Source organism: Oncorhynchus clarkii, chromosome 20 (assembly GCF_045791955.1).
Source record: "Oncorhynchus clarkii lewisi isolate Uvic-CL-2024 chromosome 20, UVic_Ocla_1.0, whole genome shotgun sequence".
Taxonomy (NCBI): Eukaryota; Metazoa; Chordata; class Actinopteri; order Salmoniformes; family Salmonidae; genus Oncorhynchus; species Oncorhynchus clarkii.
In genome coordinates, this window is record NC_092166.1 from 15,474,858 (window position 1) to 15,496,884 (window position 22,027).

The window sequence follows — 22,027 nt, forward strand, 5'->3', positions numbered from 1 at the left end:
AGATGAAAATGTAGCAAACTGTCATTTAAGAGGTCTTCACATCTTAGACCAGTAGTTCTCAGTTATAAAAAACAAGCTTCTGTCTTTGCTCCCAGAGAGGTTGGCCATGATTGCCTGTGGTCCTGCCTCCTCATCAATCCCACTTTCTATCCCGGTCTCCACTGTAAGTGAGTACCTTGACTGCACCTCCCGAATCCTTCTCTGTCCCTCCACAGATCTCCCCAGTGGCTCCGCCCTCACCTGCAGGGACACAGCCTGCCACACCTCCTTCAGTAAAACCTCCATGTCATCCACCATGGCCCTGTTATACCCCTCCCTCAGGACTTCAAGAGGCCAGCTGGGGGCCAGGGTCACATAGGGGAACACCTGGTTGACTGTGTGGAGGAACTCCCTCCCAGAGATGTAGCCCTGGGTCTGGAAGGCTCCATGGGACAGAGCCATGTTGACCCAGACGGGGCGGTACAGGAGGTCGCTGTGGTAGGCTGAGCTGAGCAGGTGGAGAGAGGGTTCCAGCTGGCTCTGGGACTGGATCCTTAAATAGATACCAAAGGGTTTTGGAGAGGCCAGAACCAGGTTCAGGGAGTCCTGGAGAAGGAACTCTGGACGGGAGCCCTCCACCACTGGGACCCCAGGCTGGGCGGAACCAGATCCTACTGGAATGATGAGCATGCCACTGGCACTGTCTGCAACAGATTATGAATCCATCAGGAGATTTGACCGCTGTATTCAATATTCAACTCTAGACAGTATGAATGTCACTGAACAAAAAACAAAAATATCTGTATAAAACCTATCATTGCAATTCTCTAAGGTTGCCATTTGGGTTACACCCGCACCCATCATCATCATCATCATCATCACTCCTACCTGACAGCAGAGAAAGCAGTGAGGCTCTGTCTGTGACTGTGTTCCACTGGATGTACAAGCCATCTCTATATTTCGGCTGGAAATAGTCAATCAGGTCTCCTCCAGGGTAGAACCTCCTCTGCCGATCTCTTTGCTCTACAATCACACAAACAACTCAGTCCTGTTTACATTAATATCAGGATGGACTGGTTGGAAATACCATTTGTTTTTTACTAGTTGTTGTTGAAAATTATTTTGAAATACATTTTCAAGACAGGAATGTAGAATGGTAATACTAATAATGAATAAGCTAATGATAATGATTCGTATGACTGTACATAAGTCATAAATGGTTCTCAAAACTCTCCTCAGGGACCCCCAGCTGCTCCATGTGTTTGATCTATTCCAGAGCTAGCACAGCTAGCACAACATGTCAACTAATCCTGAATCGGGTTAACTAGTTCAGAGCTACAACAAAATTCTGAAACGTCTGGGGGTCCCAGAGGAGAGTTTCACAGGGTTTGACTTACTGGCAGCTTCTTTAAACTGGGACAGGACAGGTTCATATATGTCATAGTAGACTCGCTTAGGGTTGGTGTTGTCTCTGACGAACAGCAGGTCATTCACACTGGGGTTATTTTCCTGGCTCTGCCACAGAGTCAGACTGAACCTGTACACAGGGACAGACAGCTTATCTCATTGTCCACCATTCAGACAAGTGTAACCTTCATCAGTGTGATTGGAAGATATGAAAGTCACGACTAGATCAATTACTGTATAGGAGCTGTTCTAGTTACTTTGGTGACTGGCTGAGTAACCAGCTGATGTGAGGCCATCCGTTCTTGGCCATGAGCGCGTGGACGGGGAAGGTGACTGTCTGAGGGACATTTTTGATGATGGCGTACATGTCCTCCACCATGGCCTGTGTGTAGGTGACGTTTGGGAACTGGGGCAGATACAGAACTGCCCATCCAGGAGAGATGGTCACGTCTGGAAAACTCTGCTGGATCATGGCCAAGAACCTGCATGGAGACAGGAAAGTTGGGTATAATTAGTATGAGACTGATTCAAACTCTGAGATCCTGTTAGATCTCCAAGTCAGACAGTGACATGCAATAAAGCACTGATCTGTATTGTAAAATGAGTTTGCTGAAGCACGATTTGCTCTTTCCTTGCTACTCACTCAGGTCCGTCGATGACAGGCCAGAAGGCTGGGACGTTTGGCCCAGGGAGGATGTCAGCGTTCAGCCACACTGGCCGGTTGATGCCTTTAGTCTGGTTCTTCATGCTCAGGATGCCCAGAGAGGGAGTCACCGCCTGGATGCATTTGAAGTCCAGCTTTATGCCTGAAGGAGTCAGTTGTATTACAGACATGTTGTACGTAATACGAAAGCACATCAGATTTCATGTGATTATGCATAGCTTAGATCCTTTTGGATAATTGATTGACTTTATAGATTGGTACTAAAGGACCAGAAGAAACTGTTTCACAAGGCTCTAACTGATATTTAGAGTTGAATTGATATCTGAAGTCGTATTGCTAGGTTTGATACCTTTCTTTGACTGGAGCACAGCATCCAGCCACTGGTCCAGAGTGTTGTCACTGTAGACAGCAGGAGGATGAGCCATGATGGGGATGGTGGTCACGTTGACTGTAGCGTATCCCTGCACAGTCACATCAGCCTCCAAAACCATGATAGAACCTAGAGAGGGGGACAGAACAGGGTTGTGTTCACTATCCACCAAACGGATTCAAACGGACTGAAACAGGGAGGGACTACCTGAATGTGTCCAATAAGAAACACTCTTTTTAATTTTCCATTGGGAAATGTTTTGCTACGGTGTGTCCTAAGTGAATGCTACTGCAAATCCCCTCTGTACACTGTCAAATGTAGACTTAATGTTGACACTTTCTGTACCATGCCTGCTAAGGTTACATAGAATTCATAGAATTCTGAGAACAATGCATCTTTTATTTTTTTAAATTACTTTGCAGTGCTATGTTCATCTCTGACTTGTTGTTGGCACGGTGATACCAGGTGGCGTACAGCGCGTCTCTCTCCCTGATGTCTCCAGTTTGGACGAGGAAGTCCAGCATGTCTCCATCAGTAGGGAACGGCAGGATCGTTTCAGATGCCCTACCAGTAGGCACAGGAACAGTTATCTTCTCGTCACAGATGATTAGCTATCGTAACCTGTAGCCCTTATCGATATGGAAACTGCAGTTATAGTGATCAAGATACAAGTAAGGCGTAACATGGTTTACAGTAGATACAAACGCCATTTCAACATTATTAACAAAAATATTGAAAGTGTTAAAATCAACAGATTATATATTTCAATTGATTATTATGCTGATTAATTTGTATTCTGGGATCAGTAGGTAAATAACTGTTGATTGTATTTTTTTTATTTACCTCCATTTTGAGTCAGGAGAACAGAGGTGATGATGATGACCAGAAGCAGCACAAGCAGAGCAATACAGGCACACAGCATGATCAACTGTTCTTTAGTAAAGTATCGACAATATCTCCTCAGGTCTTCATTCGCTTCTTCCTCTTTCTTCTTTCCTTCTTCATACATTTTCTCTGTCTTTTCCTCCTCAATGAGATCTCAAAGCTGTGACAAGTGCAGTCAGATTCAGTGCAGACAGGCAGGCAGACAAGGACTGTTGGACTGTTGTCGAGTGAGAGAAAGTGTAGTGTTTTATAATGAGTGAACACGTTTGTGTGTGTGTGTGTGTGTGTGTGTGTGTGTTCTACTTTCCTACACAGTCCAGCCAATGAGTGTTATCTATGGACCAGAGATCACAGTGATTTCACAGAGCAGATAAAGAGAATACAGGGCAGTATCTTACCTCTCTCATCTCATTCTTATGACGCTCTACCCTTGGATTCCGAGAGAACTAGCCTATAGTTTTTTCACGGGTCAAGGATGAACTTAGAAGATAAACGTGTGGTGGCCTAATGATTTACAACCAAATACATTTCTCAAACTGATGGATTAATTATTTATACACTTTTATCTGAAGATATTTATTGATAACTACAGGTGTGATATGGAGTTGATTGTCCAGCACATCGTATTCTAATGTCACATTATCAGTTAATCAGAACAACATTGTTATTGTCCAGACAACAGGGTTGTGTTTATTATGGCATGCAACAGAAAACGTAAAAATATTTTGCAAAGTAAAACAAAAATGTATGTTTCTAACTGGACTGGTCAAGGTAATCCCTCTCTGTTTCAATCCATTTTCTTCCATTTGGTGCCTAATGAACATGACCCAGTGCTTCACTGCTGAATCCTGTGAAGGACAGACAGTTCCATACTGCACCAACAGCATACCCACTGGGCACACACTGGTTGAATCAACGTTGTATCCATGTAATTCAAACAAAATTACGTTGAACCAAAGTGGAATAGACGTGGAATAGACATCTGTGCCCAGTGGGTATTTTGACCATGCTAAACCAGCCTGGTCTCATAGACTAGATGTATCATATTAAACATATTAAATATAATTAAATTAGAATGATATGTTACGTTTGGTATGGTTATATAACACAGAAGTTTACAGAGTTATGCCTCTATTCAATCAGATCCGCTTTAGCAAACATCCACATAGTAGAGACTAAAATAACCGTAAACTTTTTTTACATTTACTTCATAAAGCATTTGATGTCTGGATTTCACTGTTTTGAGCAGTTTTCGTCCTTTCTTACACCCACACTTTTGACATTCTGGTACGTATTATACTTTAAAAAGTCTTGATAATTGATGCAAGATGGAGCCGACAGAGATGGTCGCCTCGCTTCGCATTCTTATGCAGTATTTTGTTTGTTTATGTATTATTTATTACATTGTTACCTCAGGAAATCTTAAGTATTATTACATACAGCTGGGAGGAACTATTGGATATAAGAGCAACGTCAATTTACCAACATTACAATCAGGAATACAAAGCGGATCGAAGCGGATCCTCTGTTCGGACCATCACCCAGGACAATGAATCTGATCCCAGTAGGTGACCCAAAACAACAGCACCACAGAAGGGGCAGATGGAGCGGTCTTCTGGTCAGGCTCCGTAGACGGACACATTGCTCACCGCTCCCGAGTATACTACTCGCCAATGTTCAGTCTCTTGACAAAAAGGTAGATGAAATTCGAGCAAGGATTGCCTTCCAGAAGGACATCAGATTGTAACATTCTCTGTTTCACAGAAACATGGCTCACTCGGGATATGTTATCAGAATCGGTACAGCCACCCGACAGAAACAAACATCTCTCTGGTAAGAAGAAGGGCGGAGGTATATGCCTTATGATTAACAAGACGTGTGTGATCATAACAACATACAGGAACTCAAGTCCATTTGTTCACCTGACCTAGAATTCCTTACAATCAAATGCCAACCACATTATCTACCAAGAGAATTCTCTTTAATTATAATCACAGCCGTGTATATCCCCTCCCCCAAGCAGATACCTCGACGGCCCTGAAAGAACTTCACTGGACTCTATGTAAACTAGAAACCATATATCCTGAGGCTGCATTTATCGTAGCTGGGGATTTTAACAAAGCTAATCTGAAAACAAGGCTCCCTAAATTTTATCAGCATATCGAATGCGCGATTTGAGCTGGCAGCACTCTGGATCATTGTTACTCTAACTTCCGTGACGCATACAAAGCCCTCCTCCACCCTCCTTTTGGCAAATCTGACCACGACTCCATTTTGTTGCTCCCAGCCTGTAGACAGAAACTAAAACAGGAAACGCCCAAGCTCAGGTCTGTTCAACGCTGGTCCGACCAATCGGATTCCACGCTTCAAGATTGCTTCGATCACGTGGACTGGGCTATGTTATGGCAGAAAGTAAGTATTTGGTCAATAACAAAAGTTTATCTCAATACTTTGTTATATACTCTTTGTTGGCAATGACAGAGGTCAAACGTTTTCTGTAAGTCTTCACAAGGTTTTCACACACTGTTGCTGGTATTTTGGCCCATTCCTCCATGCATATCTCCTCTAGAGCAGTGATGTTTTGGGGCTGTTGCTGGGCAACACGGACTTTCAACTCCCTCCAAAGATGTTCTATGGGGTTGAGATCTGGAGATTGGCTAGGCCACTCCAGGACCTTGAAATGCTTCTTACGAAGCCACTCCTTCGTTGTGTTTGGGATCATTGTCATGCTGAAAGACCCAGCCACGTTTCATCTTCAATGCCCTTGCTGATGGAAGGACTTTTTCACTCAAAATCTCACGATACATGGCCCCATTCATTCTTTCCTTTACACGGATCAGTCGTCCTGGTCCCTTTGAGGAACAGCCCCAAAGCATGATGTTTCCACCCCCATGCTTCACAGTAGGTATGGTGTTCTTTGGATGCAACTCAGCATTCTTTGCCCTCCAAACACGACGAGTTGAGTTTTTAACCAAAAAGTTATATTTTGGTTTCATCTGACCATATGACATTCTCCCAATCTTCTTCTGGATCATCCAAATGCTCTCTAGCAAACTTCAGACGGGCCTGGACATGTACTGGCTTAAGCAGGTGGACACGTCTGGCACTGCAGGATTTGAGTCTCTGGCGGCGTAGTGTGTTACTGATGGTAGGCTTTGTTACTTTGGTCCCAGCTCTCTGCAGGTCATTCACTAGGTCCCCCCGTGTGGTTCTGGGATTTTTGCTCACCGTTCTTGTGATCATTTTGACCCCACGGGGTGAGATGTTGCGTGGAGCCCCAGATTGAGGGAGATTATCAGTGGTCTTGTATGTCTTCCATTTCCTAATAATTGCTCCCACAGTTGATTTCTTCAAACCAAGCTGCTTACCTGTTGCAGATTCAGTCTTCCCAGCCTGGTGCAGGTCTACAATTTTGTTTCTGGTGTCCTATGACAGCTCTTTGGTCTTGGCCATAGTGGAGTTTGGAGTGTGACTGTTTGAGGTTGTGGACAGGTGTCTTTTATACTGATAACAAGTTCAAACAGGTGCCATTAATACAGGTAACGAGTGGAGGACAGAGGAGCCTCTTAAAGAAGAAGTTACAGGTCTGTGAGAGCCAGAAATCTTGCTTGTTTTTAGGTGACCAAATACTTATTTTCCATCATAATTTGCAAATAAATTCATAAAAAATCCTACAATGTGGTTTTTCTCATTTTGTCTGTCATAGTTGAAGTGTACCTATGAGGAAAATTTACAGGCCTCTCATCTTTTTAAGTGGAAGAACTTTCACAATTGGTGGCTGACTAAATACGTTTTTGCCCCACTGTATTTCAAGGCCTACCTTCAAACTCAGTGCCTCTTGTAGACCTCCACAAGTCTGGTTAATCCTTGGGAGCAATTTCAAAATGCCTGAAGGTACCACATTCATCTGAACAAACAATAGTACCCAAGTATAAACACCATGGGACCACGCAGCTGTCATACCGCTCAGGAAGGAGACGCGTTCTGTCTCCTAGAGATTAACGTACTTTGGTGCGAAAAGTGCAAATCAATCCCAGGACAACAGCAAAGGACCTTGTGAAGATGCTGGAGGAAACAGGTACAAAAGTATCTATATCCACAGTAAAATGAGTCCTATATTGACATAACCTGAAAGGCTGCTCAGCAAGGAAGAAGCCACTGCTCCAAAACCGGCATAAAAAAAGCTAGGCTACGGTTTGCAACTGCACATGGGGACAAAGATCATACTTTTTGGAGAAATCCTCGTCTGATGAAACAAAAATATAACTTTTTGGCCATAATGACCATCGTTATGTTTGGAGGAAAAAGGGGGCGGCTTGCAAGCCAAAGAACACCATCCCAACCGTGAAGCACGGGGGTGGCAGCATCATGTTGTGGGGGTGCTTTGCTGCAGGAGGAACTGGTGCACTTCACAAAATAGATGGTATCATGAGGATGGAAAATGATGTGGATATATTGAAGCAACAGGAAGTTAAAGCTTGGTCGCAAATGGGTCTTCCAAATGAACAATGACCCCAAGCATACTTCCAAAGTTGTGGCAAAATGGCTTAAGGACAAAGTCAAGGTATTGGAGTGGCCATCACAAAGCCCTGACCTCAATCCCATAGAAATGTTGTGGTCAGAACTGAAAAAGCGTGTTCGAGCAAGGAGGCCTACAAACCTGACTCAGTTACACCACTGTGTCAGGAGGAATGGGCCAAAATTCACCCAATTTATCGTGGGAAGCTTGTGGAAGGCTACCCTAAACGTTTGACCCAAGATAAAAAATAAAGGCAATGCTACCAAATACTAATTGAGTGTATATGTACATTTCTGACCCACTGGGAATGTGATGAAAGAAATAAAAGCTGAACTAAATCATTCTCTCTACTATTATTCTAACATTTCACATTCTTAAAATAAAGTGGTGATCCCAACTGACCTAAGCCAGTGAATTTTTACTAGGATGTCAGGAATGGTGAAAAACTGAGTTTAAATGTATTTGGCTAAGGTGTATGTAAACTTCCGACTTCAACTGTACATGAGGGACTGATTGGAATGTGGTATGTTGTGAAATATGATGAAGACCCTTATCCTGGTATTATACAAGATGTTGATGCAGAGAGCTGTGCTCTAGTCAAGACGATGAGTTGTGTGGGAAACAACCAAATATTTTGGACAATGAGAGAGGACATTGTATGGTACCAACCAGAGAATGTGCTTGGGCTTGTCCCTCAGCCTCATCCAGTGACAAAATGGCATATGATGCTTGATGGCGCAGTCTGGGAGGAAATTTGCTATCTCGTTAAGCAATAAAGAGCATTGAGGGCCAAACCTAATCTTGAGTGAGCATACACCTGTCTCATGAGTCTGAATTAATAGACTGCAGCCAGTGAACAATAATTTGTTTAATGTCAACCATTGTTTCCAACCTTGTACATGTATTTCTGCATATTGCATTGAAAGCCAATTTGTTTTCTAAAAGATGCTTTAAGTTCTTGAGGTAAGTAACCTTTGTGTTTTGAGGTTTTGAATGGTGTGTTCTATGTCTTCAATCAAATTAAACATGTACAACTGTGATATTAAAATGTTTAATGGTCATTTTTTTGATCAGTTGTTTTATATGAAATGTCATTTCCATCACACTCTGTCATTACCACAATACTAAGTCATTACCATCACGGTACATATTTTTGAGGAAAAGGTGTATTCAATTACAATTGATATTGATGATTTTTCCCAAAAGTGAACCTTATATGCTTGTTCTTAAGATTATTTTAGAAATGATGTCAAATATTCTGATTTTGATGTAGTGAAAACATGTGAGTATCATTAAGGCATATATGGACATTTAGACATGACAATGACGAATGTATATAATTAAGAAAACTTCAAAAATAGTTTTTAAAAAACTGACACATTTTTTTTTTATGTTATAGAAATACCTTAGGAACAATTACTGCAATTTCCTTTTCAACTAAAATAGCACATTTTATGGCATGTTGGTAATGACATTGAATAGTGTGGTCTCAGCCACTATTTGATCTTGTTTCCAGACAGAGTGAAGAAAATATTCAGATAGATAAAAATCAGTTTCAAGTGAGCCCATTGCTCTAATGCAGAGCCTTATAATGAAGTGTCAACTTGTGTAAGCCTAAACCCAATGGAGTGCAATTAGGGGTCAGTCGGGGTTTCAAACTAAACCCATACTGCCACCTGTCTACCCTGCGCCAACTGTAACCCAAACCTGTGCTAAATTGACTTTATAAAAATACAAGTAAGTCACCTACACACTTGACAAACATGAAATAGTTTAGAACGCTTTGAGTCAGGTATTAACAATAGGGAGGCAGGTTGAGTTCCATGTACACTATGAAGAGAGATGCTTAGGACTGACATAGACAGGATCATTTTAAGTTCACTTGAGCATTAAGATTAAGTGTTATTTTTGAGTCATCCTTTTGTGAGTCCATAAGAAAACCCAATTGGACAATTCAAATCCACTTATTATCGGATTTTCCTCTCCAGAGCAGTTGGCGATCTGTTAGTGGTTCTCTCAGGCAGCACCAGTCTAATCCTTCTGGGTGAGCCTTCTGCTGAGGACAGGTACTCCTGTAGAACAGGGGCAACTGCGGGGTTCATACTGTTGTTGTTGGAGAGACTCTTTACATTTAGTGAGCCTGGACCTGAACTAGAACCCTGATCAAGCTGAGACATATTCTGCCCATTTAGTGATCCAGGATCCTGGGCAAGCTGAGAGATATTTTTCCCATTTAGTGATCCAGGACCCTGAGCAAGCTGAGACATATTCTGCCCATTTAGTGATCCAGGATCCTGGGCAAGCTGAGAGATATTCTCCCCATTTAGTGATCCAGGACCCTGAGCAAGCTGAGACATATTCTGCCCATTTAGTGATCCAGGACCCTGAGCAAGCTGAGACATATTCTGCCCATTTAGTGATCCAGGACCCTGAGCAAGCTGAGAGATATTCTGCCCATTTAGTGATCCAGGATCCTGGGCAAGCTGAGACATATTCTGCCCCTGTAGTGATCCAGGACCCTGGGCAAGCTGAGAGATATTCTGTCCATTTAGTGATCCAGGACCCTGAGCAAGCTGAGACATATTCTGCCCATTTAGTGATCCAGGACCCTGAGCAAGCTGAGACATATTCTGCCCCTTTAGTGATCCAGGATCCTGGGCAAGCTGAGACATATTCTGCCCCTTTAGTGATCCAGGACCCTGGGCAAGCTGAGAGATATTCTGCCCCTTTAGTGATCCAGGATCCTGGGCAAGCTGAGACATATTCTGCCCCTTTAGTGATCCAGGACCCTGGGCAAGCTGAGAGATATTCTGCCCATTTAGTGATCCAGGATCCTGGGCAAGCTGAGAGATATTCTGCCCATTTAGTGATCCAGGACCCTGGGCAAGCTGAGACATATTCTGCCCATTTAGTGATCCAGGATCCTGGGCAAGCTGAGAGATATTCTGCCCATTTAGTGATCCAGGACCCTGAGCAAGCTGAGACATATTCTGCCCATTTAGTGATCCAGGATCCTGGGCAAGCTGAGACATATTCTGCCCCTTTAGTGATCCAGGACCCTGGGCAAGCTGAGAGATATTCTGCCCATTTAGTGATCCAGGACCCTGGGCAAGCAGAGTGAGATCTCCCACTCTTTGGGGTACTGGAAACTGGCCTGGCTGAGAACCAATCATGGCCCCCTGGTTGGAGTTGCCTCGAACTGCCTGTGACAACAGCTGAATCAGTGGATTTACAGGTGAGCTCCTTGCATTGTCTGTATATAGTGAAGATGTGGGTGGGATGTTAGTCAGTAAAGATGGCAGACCTAAACTGCCTTGTCTACTCAGACTTTGAGCCTGTGAGTTGCCACCATAAATGGTGTTTGGTGCAACAGTGTTTTGTAATAGTATAGAGTTTCCTCCCTGGACAGCAAGGTTACTGTAACTGGAAGTCCTTTCCATTCCTTTGAGGGGCTTTGCTGCTGACAGTTGTGGGCTACTCAATGTCCTCTGAAGAGTCACTCCATCGCCTAGGTAACCGGGGTGTTGGGGCACCTCAGGGATCGGTGCTTGGCCCTGTCCATTTCTGTATTCTTCCACCTGTTGCCCATTGACTGAACTCCCACCCGCTCCGTTGATGTATGACTGGTAAGGACTCACATTACTTGGTATAGGTACTCCACCAGAGACCTCTGTTTCTCCTCCAGTTTTATTTTGTGTGACGTCGATTTTCTGATCTGGATCAGCTCTACTCTTCTTGGAATGGTCACTATTCGAGCCCTCCTGATGTTTTGATTTTGAGTTTGTCTTTTTTTGCTTGGAGGATGCATTGTTTTCCTGTGGCACTGGATCTTCTTCCTCTTGATCTTCATTATCATCCGTTTCTTTAGACTTGCTGGTGGTAGATTTATTTTTGGATGACTGATTGGCTTTGTTTTTGTGAGACGAGTTTCCTTTATTGGATTTGTCTGTTTTTTCTTTAGTGTCTTTGGCATCTTTACCCGTCATTTGCAGTTGTTTTCGGTTCTTGGAGTCAGTTCTTTCTCTATCGCCCTGTTCTAGTCTCTTGTGGCTGTTTTTCCTTGGATGGACCTTGCTTTTCTTAAGAGGGTTAAGGTTGAGCTTCACTTTTAGTAAACCATCTGACTGGGCTTTATGTTTATGCCTTTTGGAGAGGTCCTCTCTTTTAAGACCATTACTCCTCACAGATCGTCCAATGCTTTCATAGCTCAGGATCTGTTTATCACCATTTTCCACTTTCCTAGAACTTTTAATCCTGTCATGTTTATCTTCCCTGTCATGGTTCATCCTTTGTACATCAACGACATGCACTCCAGATCTTTCCAAGTCAAAAGTCACACTCCTCTGTTTGCTTGCATGCTTTGCATAGATATCCATATTAGACTGGTTGCAGTTCATGCTCCTTCGGGTGTTTAGCCTTGTAAGTGGGTTGTGGTTGGGAGAACCATCATACCCAGCAGATTCTCTTGCACTGATGTCATACAATACATCTCTGACTTTCTCCCCTGGCTGTCCATACTCATAGGTTCTATAACAGTTCACACAGCTGACGGTTTGGTGTTGACAGTCAGGTACAGTTCTACCATGCTCTGATTGGAAGTCCATTTTTGACGGTCTGTTGTCAGGGCCTATGTGATTTCCAGGTCTTACCATCTCATCTTTTAGACTTTTATGTGTAGGCATGTTTCCATGTGCAGGTGAATAGTAACTCCTGCCACCCAATAGCTGGTTGTTGCCATTAGAACCATCATGGCTTTTTATATTTAAACTCTGCTGGTGATAGAGTAACTCCTCCTGACTAAGAATATGGTTGCTCTGACCCTGTGGTGGCCCGACCAATGACCTTTGACCGCTTAGATCTGTGAATGACAACAGGGAAAGAGAGTTAGACATCTGCAGTGTGTGTGTGTGTCTGCCTATAGTCTCATCACTGATATAATCCTAATCAGTCTATGCAGTGAAATATTGATTCAAAACATGCTCACCTTCTGTCTTTGATATAAGTGCTTGTTGGGGCACATGTCTCTTCCTCTCATCGCTCTCCTCTGTCATGGCCAGACTCTCCATCTTGTTGGGCTGGCCTCCTTGTCTGACCATGTGCAGGGCTGCCCCCAAGTGTCCTTCTCCTACCCCCTGTTCCATTGCAGACCCACTGACTGCAGGGCCACAATGGGGGCATGTAAAATGGCCACCATCTTTGCCTATTCTCAGGTCAAACATGGCTCTCTCCCTGTCCCAAGGCTGAAGGTGGCTATTGGGAATGATCAGCTTGGTTTCCAGTCCCATTTGAGCCATACGTAGGGCCTCATTCTCCCTGCTGAGATCCCACTGGGTGACTGTTTGGGTGGGAGCTGTCCTCCCATTCTCATCCTCCTCAGCTCCAGTCCTGTCTCTCCAGACCTTCAGGCTCTTGTTCATCCCCAGTTTGCAGTAAACGATGTACACCACAGCTAGGGTGAGTCCAACCCCACCTGTACATTATTAGCATAGTTATGTGTTACAGCCGACTGACCTAAGCTTTATGTATGGGGATAAAATGATAAAAACACGCTTTACTTTAATTGTTGATACACTTTACGGAGTTGCATGATACAGAAGTCACATTGTCCGATACAATTTCATATATTTACCACTATTTGAGTAGAGAAAAGTTACGTGTGGCTAGAAAGTGGCCATGGAGGATCTAGTTTCTGAGGTACTGACCAGCAAAGCAGAAGGCTGCAGCCAGAGCCAGGTCTCTGGTATAACGCTGAGAGGAGATGGCGTTCTTAGCCTCAACCTGCACTGTGATGTTCTGATTTGTTGGAATACAGTCGGCCTCTGTCAGCTCCAGCACTGTCTTCACTGCCGGGTTGTCAGCACTCACACACACCATCCTACGCCCGTTGAACAGTACCTGAACAAGAATGTTATTATAGTAATCATACTGTTACAATGATAACAACACACATCTACATAGCACCTTTTATACAATATAGTTTATATACCATATATACCATATACCATAAAGCACCTTTCTTATAATACTTGCAGGCAGCCAAAATATGTGTTAGCCCTAATTCAAAATAATAAAACATATTGGTAAAAAAAGGAATACAATAAATCAAAGTATAAAAAGAAAACAAGAAAAAAAGCTCAAACGAGCAACAGAAGATAACCTTATCCGGAGCCTCCATATAGCTGGTGAGGAAAGACGCCAGCTTCCTCAGCTCACATGTACAGTTCCACCAGTTTAGTTCCAGGTTCAGACTAGACATCCACGATAGGTACGAAAACACCTCTGGCGGGGCGCTCCGGAGCTGATTCCTGGACAGATCCAGACTACGCAGCCCCAGCAGGCCCCGGAAGCTATCCTTCCCCAGATAGGTGATCAGATTATCGGACAGATCCAAGGTCTCCAGCCCCTGGAGGTCTGCCAAGGCAAAGGTGGTGGCGTCCAGCCTGGAGAGGCGGTTCCCTTCCAGCTGCAGCGTCCGCAGGGCCCCGGTGGCATGGAACCAGGAGCCATTGACATCCCCGAGGGCGTTGTTCCCCAGCTTAAGGATCTCCAACCTGGGCAGCCAGGAAAAAGTGTCCCTCCCCAGGGCCTGGCTGGAGAGGTGGTTGTGGTCCAGGAGGAGGGTGTGGAGGACGGTGAGGTTCTGGAAGGCGTCGTGGGTGATGGTGGTGATGGCGTTGTGGCTGAGGGACAGCACGGTCATGCTGGACATGTCAGACAGGAAGTGGCGGTCCACGGACACGATGGTGCCGTCGGTCAGCATCAGGGCCTTGGTGGTCTCAGGGGCCTCTAGAGGTGGAAGAAAACACAAACCTGGTTGTCAATCATTACTGCTTTAATAGGGCTGGCTACACAGATAGTTGTTGGCACAAAGAGTCAGCGTCTTTATGATAGCCATAGGCTAGTGTGGAACAAGACATTCCAACAAATCTTGTTCAAATGAATGCTATCATAGATCATTAGTAGAGGATGATATTTCTTAATCTCAACTCGGCAGTCAATGCTCCTTCTTACCTAGGATGTTGGAGAGCTTGTAACAGATGACAGCATCTTCAGAACACACCACACAGGAGGCTGGACATGAGGAGAGGCTCTGGGTATGTGTGATTGACAGCATCAGCATCAGGAGAACACCTGGGTTTCACCAAGGGGACACACACACAGCTGGTTAGCTTGGGAGGGGAATGGTACAGTATATCAACATTTCGTGTCAAGTATATTTAATATATTAGCTGTTCACACATTCAATAGACCTATATTGTGAAGCATTAATCCAATACCTGAACAGCATGTGTAGAGAGAATATACCTTTCATGTGTTGAATATTGACAAATCGGTGTTGAAATGTTACGGTAGACATACTTCTCATGGTTTGTTACTGGCCAGGCTGCATGGTGTGTTGCCTCTCCCATGTAAGTGGTCTCAGGGCCTCATCATCTTGTCTCAACTCCTTCCCATGTCTGGTCATACTGCTCCTACAGATAGAAAAACCATAGTCTCATTTTTTTACTTAAAAAAAAATAAAAACACATTCAGCTCAGTAACAATTTTTATTATTTTCACCTTTATTTAACCAGGTAGGCTAGTTGAGAACAAGTTCTCATTTACAACTGCGACCTGGCCAAAATAAAGCAAAGCAGTGCGACACATACAACAACACAGAGTTACACATGGAATAAACAAACATACAGTCAATAATACAATAGAAAAAGTCTATATACATTGTGTGCAAATGAGGTAGGATAAGGGAGGTAAGGCAATAAATAGGCCATAGTGGCAAAATAATTTCAATATAGCAATTAAACACTGGAGTGATAGATGTGCAGAAGATGAATGTGCAAGTAGAGATACTGGGGTGCAAAGGAGCAAAATAAATTAAATAAATAACAGTATGTGGGATGAGGTAGTTGGATGGGCTATGTACAGGTGCGGTGATCAGTGAGCTGCTCTGACAGCTGGTGCTTAAAGCTAGTGAGGGAGATATGAGTCTCCAGCTTCAGTGATTTTTGCAGTTCGTTCCAGTCATTGGCAGCAGAGAACTGGAAGGAAAGGCAGCCAAAGGACGAATTGGCTTTGGGGTGACCAGTGAGATATACCTGCTGGAGCGCATGCTACGGGTGGGTGCTGCTATGGTGACCAGTGAGCTGAGATAAGACGGGGCTTTACCTAGTAAAGACTTATAGATGACCTGGAGCCAGTGGGTTTGACAACGAATTGAAGCGAGGGCCAGCCAATGAGAGCATACAGTTCCCAGTGGTGGGCAGTATATGGGGCTTTGGTGACAAAACGGATGGCACTGTAATAGACTGCATCCAATTTGCTGAGTAGATTGTTGGAGGCTATTTTGTAAAGGACATCGCCTTAGTACTTTGCTCATTTAGCCTGTGTTGCTAAGAGACCAAACAAACTGGGTGGAAAGTAATGGTAACAATCGGAGATGAATGAAACATGCATGATGACCCCCCTGGAGTCTTTTCAGTTCACCCATGTTACCTATGAGTCATACAGTTGAAGTCAGAAGTTTACATACACCTTAACCTAAGCTTAAAATGTATTTGGCTTTCACAATTCCTGACATTTAATCCTAATAAAAATTTGTCTTAGGTCAGTTAGGATCACCACTTAATTTTAAGAATGTGAAATGTCAGAATAACAGTAGAGAGAATTATTTATTTAAGCTTTTATTTCTTTCATCATATTCCCAGTGGGTCAGAAGTTTACATACCCTCAATTAGTATTTGGTAGCATTTCCTTTAAATTGTTTAACATGGGTCAAATGTTTTGGGTTCTCATCCACAAGCTTCCCACAATACGTTGGGTGAATTTTGGCCCATTCCTCCTGACAGAGCTGGTGTAACTGAGTCAGGTTTGTAGGCCTCCTTGCTCACACACACTTTTTCAGTTCTGCCCACAAATTTTCTATAGGGTTGAGGTCAGAGCTTTGTGATGGCCACTCCAATACCTTGACTTTGATGTCCTTAAGCCATTTTGCCACAACTTTTGAAGTATGCTTGGGGTCATTGTCCATTTGGAAGACCCATTTGCGACCAAGCTTAAACTTCCTGACTGATGTTTTGAGATGTTGCTTCAATATATCCACATAATTTTCTTTCCTCATGATGCCATCTATTTTGTGAAGTGCACCAGTCCCTCCTGCAGCTAAGCACCCCCACAACATGATGCTGCCACTCCCGTGCTTCACGGTTGGGATGGTGACGATGGTCATTATGGCCGAACAGTTCTATTTTTGTTTCATCAGACGAGGACATTTCTCCAAAAAGTACAATCTTTGTCCCTATGTGCAGTTGCAAACCGTAGTCTAGCTTTTTTATGCCGGTTTTGGAGCAGTGGCTTCTTCCTTGCTGAGTGGCCTTTCAGGTTAAGTCGATATAAGACTCGTTTTACTGTGGATATAGATACTTTTGTACCCGTTTCCTCCAGCAGCTTCACAAGGTCCTTTGTTGTTGTCCTGGGATTGATTTGCACTTTTCTCACCAAAGTATGCTCATCTCTAGGAGACAGAACGCATTTCCTTCCTGAGCGGTATGAAGGCTTAGTGGTCCCATGGGTGTTTATACTTGCGTACTATTGTTAGTACAGATGAACGTGGTACCTTACGGCGTTTGGAAATTGCTCCCAAGGATGAATCAGACTTGTGGAGGTCAACCATTTTTGTTCTGAGGTCTTGGCTGATTTCTTTTGATTTTCCCATGATGTCAAGCAAAGAGGCACTGAGTTTGAAGGTAGGCCTTGAAATACATGCACAAGTACACCTCCAATTGACTCAAATTATGTCAATTAGTCTATCAGAAGCTTCTAAAGCCATGACAAAATTTTCTGGAATTTTCCAAGCTGTTTAATTAAGGCACAGTCAACTTAGTGTATGTAAACTTCTGACCCACTTGAATTGTGATACAGTAAATTATAAGTGAAATAATCTGTCTGTAAACAATTGTTGGAGAAATGACTTGTGTCATGCACAAAGTAGATGTCCTGACCGATTTGCCAAAACTATAGTTTGTTATCAAGACATTTGTGGAGTGGTTGAAAAACAAGTTAATGACTCCAACCTAAGTGTATGTAAACTTCCGACTTCAACTGTGCATAGAATAAACATTATCCAGATCAAGTCTTACCTGCAGGCCTAAATGGACCAGAGAATCCAACCAATCCAACCATACACCATCAATGACCATCCACATATCAGCTGCGACTCTATTACAGGTGAATACCTCTACAACCAGTCCAATATAACATCATAAGCACTCATTGTGCTTCAACATTTCGATGTTGACCAGCCCAGGTTACGGTAGTCACTTCTACTGTTTCACAGTCAACTGTCTGTGTTCGTATTGGAGAGGCTGGGTAAGGTTACCTGTGCTTCTCTGAGCATGCTCAGTTCGCAGGGCTGTTACCTGAGATGGCACCGGATGGGACGATGTCACACTCACTCCTGACTTAACTTGTGCTTGACAGAGGTAAAAGACTGCACACTTCAACGCTATTATTTAATCTGGAAAAGGAGGCATTATCTTTGTAATATTTTACAAAAATGGCATTCAATTAGTTATTTCACAACAACAACAAAATATTGTTGACCCAATGCATTGAAATGACAACAACTTGGTTTAGAAATGCACATGATTAATCACGAAGATCACCGAAAGTGAGCCACACCATCTTTGTCTGTGGCAAGATTTTCAGCTATTTTAATCCCATATGCATGAAACACATGTAAAGTAATCAGAATTTCATCCCAATGTAAATCAGTAACATTTCACAGTAATCCTACAGCTGTTCCATTCACATGGTCAGTACCATCTTCCCAGAAGCCCCAGGGCAGTCTATGATGTCAATATGGGCCTGGGAGGCCATGTCCAGGGTGTACTGTTTTCCTACAGCAGGCTTCAGCCAACCAGCATCCATCCCTGCAAACAGGGCCGCGGCACACTCAGCTTTCTCTTCCTGTAGAGACAACAGAAGATACACTAACGTTCAAAAATTTGGGGTCACTTAGAAATGTCCTTATTTTTGAAGAAAAAAAATGCATTTTTGTCCATTAATTAAAAGAATAACCTTCATTTCTCAGAACAAGAATAGACTGATGAGTTTCAGAAGAAAGTCCTTTGTTTCTGGCCATTTTGAGCCTGTAATCGAGCCCACAAGTGCTAATGCTCCAGATACTAAACTAGTCTAAGGAAGGCCAGTTTTATTGCTTCTTTAAATCAGCACAACAGTTTTCAGCTGTGCTAACATAATTGCAAAAGGGTTTTCTAATGATCAATTAGCCTTTTAAAATGATAAACTTGGATTAGCTAACACAACGTGCCACTGGAACACAGGAGTGATGGTTGCTGATAATGGGCCTCTGTATGCCTATGTAGATATTCCATTAAAAAAAAACCAGCCCTTTCCAGCTACAAGTCATTTACAACATTAATGTCTACAATGTATTTCTGATCAAGTTGATGTTATTTCAAATGGAAAAAAAAAAAAGTGCTTTTCTTTCAAAAACAAGAACATTTGTAAGTGATCCCAAACTTTTGAAGGGTAGAGTATAATTTACACTACAGAATGTATGATTTATAGAACGACCACTGCCTGAACCTACATATTATACTAGGAATCTAGACTCTTACAACAGTAGCGCAGGGTAAGGCAACACCAATGATGCTGGACTCTTTGGTCATGGTGTCTCGAGGGTTGATTTCAATGGGGCCTCTACTTCCAACAACCTAAACAGCAAAAGAGGAAAACTGAGTAAGAATTAACAATGAATAACCAATACATATTCAAAACAGTGGCTCTAAAAGTCTCAAATAAATGACACATATACCGACCGTCACTCTCCCCCCGTAGGCCAGCATCTGCAGGTCATTGCTGAGGTTCACATTAGACAGCATCTCCACAATCACATTTACCCCTTGCCCCTTGGTAGCATCCTGTAAAAAACAATTGCCCAGACATAACTCATTAAGACAGCCTGTGTTTACAAAAGCGTCACCCCAGTTCTTAACTTATCCTAGGCTAACATGTTAGAAATTTGAATATTTTTTATCTGTAATAACAAGTGTTTTATTTTACCCCCCCCTGGTTTAGAAGCTAATCGGTGTCAAAGTAGAACATAATAGCAGTCACCCACTGAGAGTCATACACAAAATGTCCTTAAAATGTATTCAGGTCTATGGAGACCGCAACTATGACTCCTTCCCACCTACCATGATTTTGCTAGTGTATCCTTCCTCTTTGTGGTTGAAGGCCTGGTGAGCTCCATTCCTTAGGACCAGCTCCAGTCCTTCTGCGGTTCCTGCTGTCCCCAGGACCCTCAGACCCAAGGCTCTGGCCATCTGACACGCTGCCACCCCCACCTGAAAAGATACACACCACAAAGGAAAAGGCCACAAACACTGGGCCCTAGTAAATCAACCCCCCAATAATACTTGTCATTAAGCAGTGCAATAAAGGCAATTTGGATTCATTTGATCTTTATTAAATGAAAATGGGGGAAAATAACTATAGCTCAGACATTAAACAGAAGAGAGCATTGATCTTACCCCACCGCTGGCTCCATGGATGAGTACTGTCTCACCTGCTTTAGCATGTGCTCTGGAGCATAAGACACAATGGAGAATAAGACTCAATCACTCATTATACTGTACAGACCCCACAATCAAAGACTTTATTAGTAAATACAGATAATAATAAGTCTTCTTTTGCAGGAGAGTCGGTGAATCACAACTTAATTGAACATCATATCGATTGTGATGCTGAGTCTGTCTAACCATGTCAAATCCAAAGAACTCAACCAAAACATTGGTGTAGGACCGGTGAGCCCTATGCACTTAAACCCTGTCTCCCTGCTTCTGCGCCCATCTTGTCATAAAAATAACCTGTTCAGAATTTCGTTCTCCTTAAACAAAACAAAAAAATGCTGGTCTCTTACTTATGGAAGAGAGCTCTGTATGCGGTGCAGTAGGGGATCCCAATGGCAGCTCCCTGTTTGTAGTCTAAGGGGTCTGGCAGGCGGTGGACACAGTCCTCAGACACGACAGTGTATTCAGCATACCCTCCTGTCTCTGTGGCGGTGGTGAACACACGGTCACCAGCCTGAAAGGTAAAATAGACCAGACTTCCACTCCAGCAACTAATGGTATAGTCATACACAAACTCAATATGAATACATTCACAGAATGACTACTCATAGTATTTCAGTCTATATAATCAAGGAGTGTTCAAAGCAAAATGTTGGTAAGCAATTACTTTCTCACAAACTACACATGCTGCATGCGAATAGTTACTAAATACCATCAGTGATCATAATGTTACTGATAGTCTAGGGATGGATGGTACAGTAAGATCAGCACCTGTAAGAGTTGGACTCTGTCTCCGACAGCTTCCACGACCCCTGACACGTCAGTCCCTGGAGTGTAGGGCAGGCTGGGCTTCCTGGCGTAGGTCCCAGAGCGGATGTAGGTGTCCACGGGGTTCACTCCACACGCATGCACATGGATTAGCACCTGGATAACACACAGGCTGTTTCATACATAGAGAACCTTCTGCAGAACTATAATTAAGTAACATAATACAACTTAGAAAACAGCTACAGGTAGAAGTGCAATACAATATATGTAAAAGGTATCCATTGTCCTTTGCACTTTACAGTTTGCAATAGTAAGTTACTAACGTTTTTGAATCATTTTATGATTTTTACCTGTTTCTGACCTGGATTTGGCACAGGTATGTTGGAGCAGAGTTTCAAAACGGAAGGTCCTCCAAACTCACTCACTCGAATGGCTCTCATTAACTTGGGTGTTGTTGCCATCTGCACACAAATAGAGTAGCTAACTAACTAAAACCTTTACATGCAGCTTACATTAGCTGGCAAGTAGTAACGTTAGTAGACACACGAGTGGCTTGTGGACTTTGGACAGTGCAGTGGCATTAGCGAACTTAGCTAACGTTACCAAACGAGCCACTGCACTGTCTGGTTACCAAGCTAACTTATCAGCAGGACATTTGAATACAAATACTATAATGCTTCTAAAATACAACTAGCATAAACTTAATATCAAGGCAATAAAAGTCGAAACGGACTCACCATTTATGCAAGGAAGCTGTCAGTGGTTTCTGTCTCAAAATAACTATCCGCACGGTGGCGACAGCATGACATTATAAACATCCGAATTTGACACTCTCCGCCACCGTA

The 22,027-nt window shown here is 43.2% G+C and overlaps 2 protein-coding genes across 3 annotated transcripts; both read right to left on the reverse strand.

The window, feature by feature from the left end:
• Positions 1–36: 36 nt before the first annotated feature.
• Positions 37–3,429, reverse strand: LOC139376906 (family with sequence similarity 151 member A). The gene is made up of 8 exons (XM_071119897.1): positions 3,261–3,429; positions 2,836–2,982; positions 2,400–2,549; positions 2,030–2,192; positions 1,644–1,868; positions 1,377–1,516; positions 868–1,002; positions 37–683 (listed from the first exon to the last, which is right to left on the reverse strand). Exons 1-8 carry the CDS (start codon positions 3,427–3,429, stop codon positions 37–39), a joined length of 1,776 nt encoding a protein of 591 aa, XP_070975998.1.
• Positions 3,430–18,315: 14,886 nt separating this feature from the next.
• LOC139377297 (crystallin, zeta (quinone reductase)) lies at positions 18,316–22,024 on the reverse strand. Of its 2 annotated transcripts, none has more exons than XM_071120313.1 (9): positions 21,920–22,024; positions 21,533–21,643; positions 21,186–21,338; positions 20,765–20,928; positions 20,376–20,427; positions 20,040–20,189; positions 19,662–19,763; positions 19,461–19,556; positions 18,316–18,786 (listed from the first exon to the last, which is right to left on the reverse strand). In XM_071120313.1, exons 1-9 carry the CDS (start codon positions 21,920–21,922, stop codon positions 18,625–18,627), a joined length of 993 nt encoding a protein of 330 aa, XP_070976414.1. In that variant the 5' UTR covers positions 21,923–22,024; the 3' UTR covers positions 18,316–18,624. The 2 variants fall into 2 exon arrangements, with proteins under 2 accessions (XP_070976414.1, XP_070976413.1); XM_071120312.1 differs by having other exon boundaries at positions 20,040–20,228; positions 21,920–22,020.
• Between the last annotated feature and the right edge of the window lie 3 nt (positions 22,025–22,027).

Bases quoted from the DNA above. Each gene is read 5' to 3' on its own strand.
- LOC139376906 (XM_071119897.1), bottom strand. From the start codon at position 3,429: ATGTATGAAGAAGGAAAGAAGAAAGAGGAAGAAGCGAATGAAGACCTG. The intron at 2,550-2,835 runs GTAATTTAAAAA...CCCCCTCTCTAG, and splicing joins GATGAACATAGCACTGCAAA to GTTCTATCATGGTTTTGGAG. The intron at 2,193-2,399 runs GTATCAAACCTA...TGACTCCTTCAG, and splicing joins TGTGCTCCAGTCAAAGAAAG to GCATAAAGCTGGACTTCAAA.
- LOC139377297 (XM_071120312.1), bottom strand. The intron at 20,929-21,185 runs GTGCTGATCTTA...TTTACCTTTCAG, and splicing joins ACAGAGTCCAACTCTTACAG to GCTGGTGACCGTGTGTTCAC. The intron at 20,229-20,375 runs GTAAGATCAATG...ACTAGGGCCCAG, and splicing joins TCCATGGAGCCAGCGGTGGG to TGTTTGTGGCCTTTTCCTTT.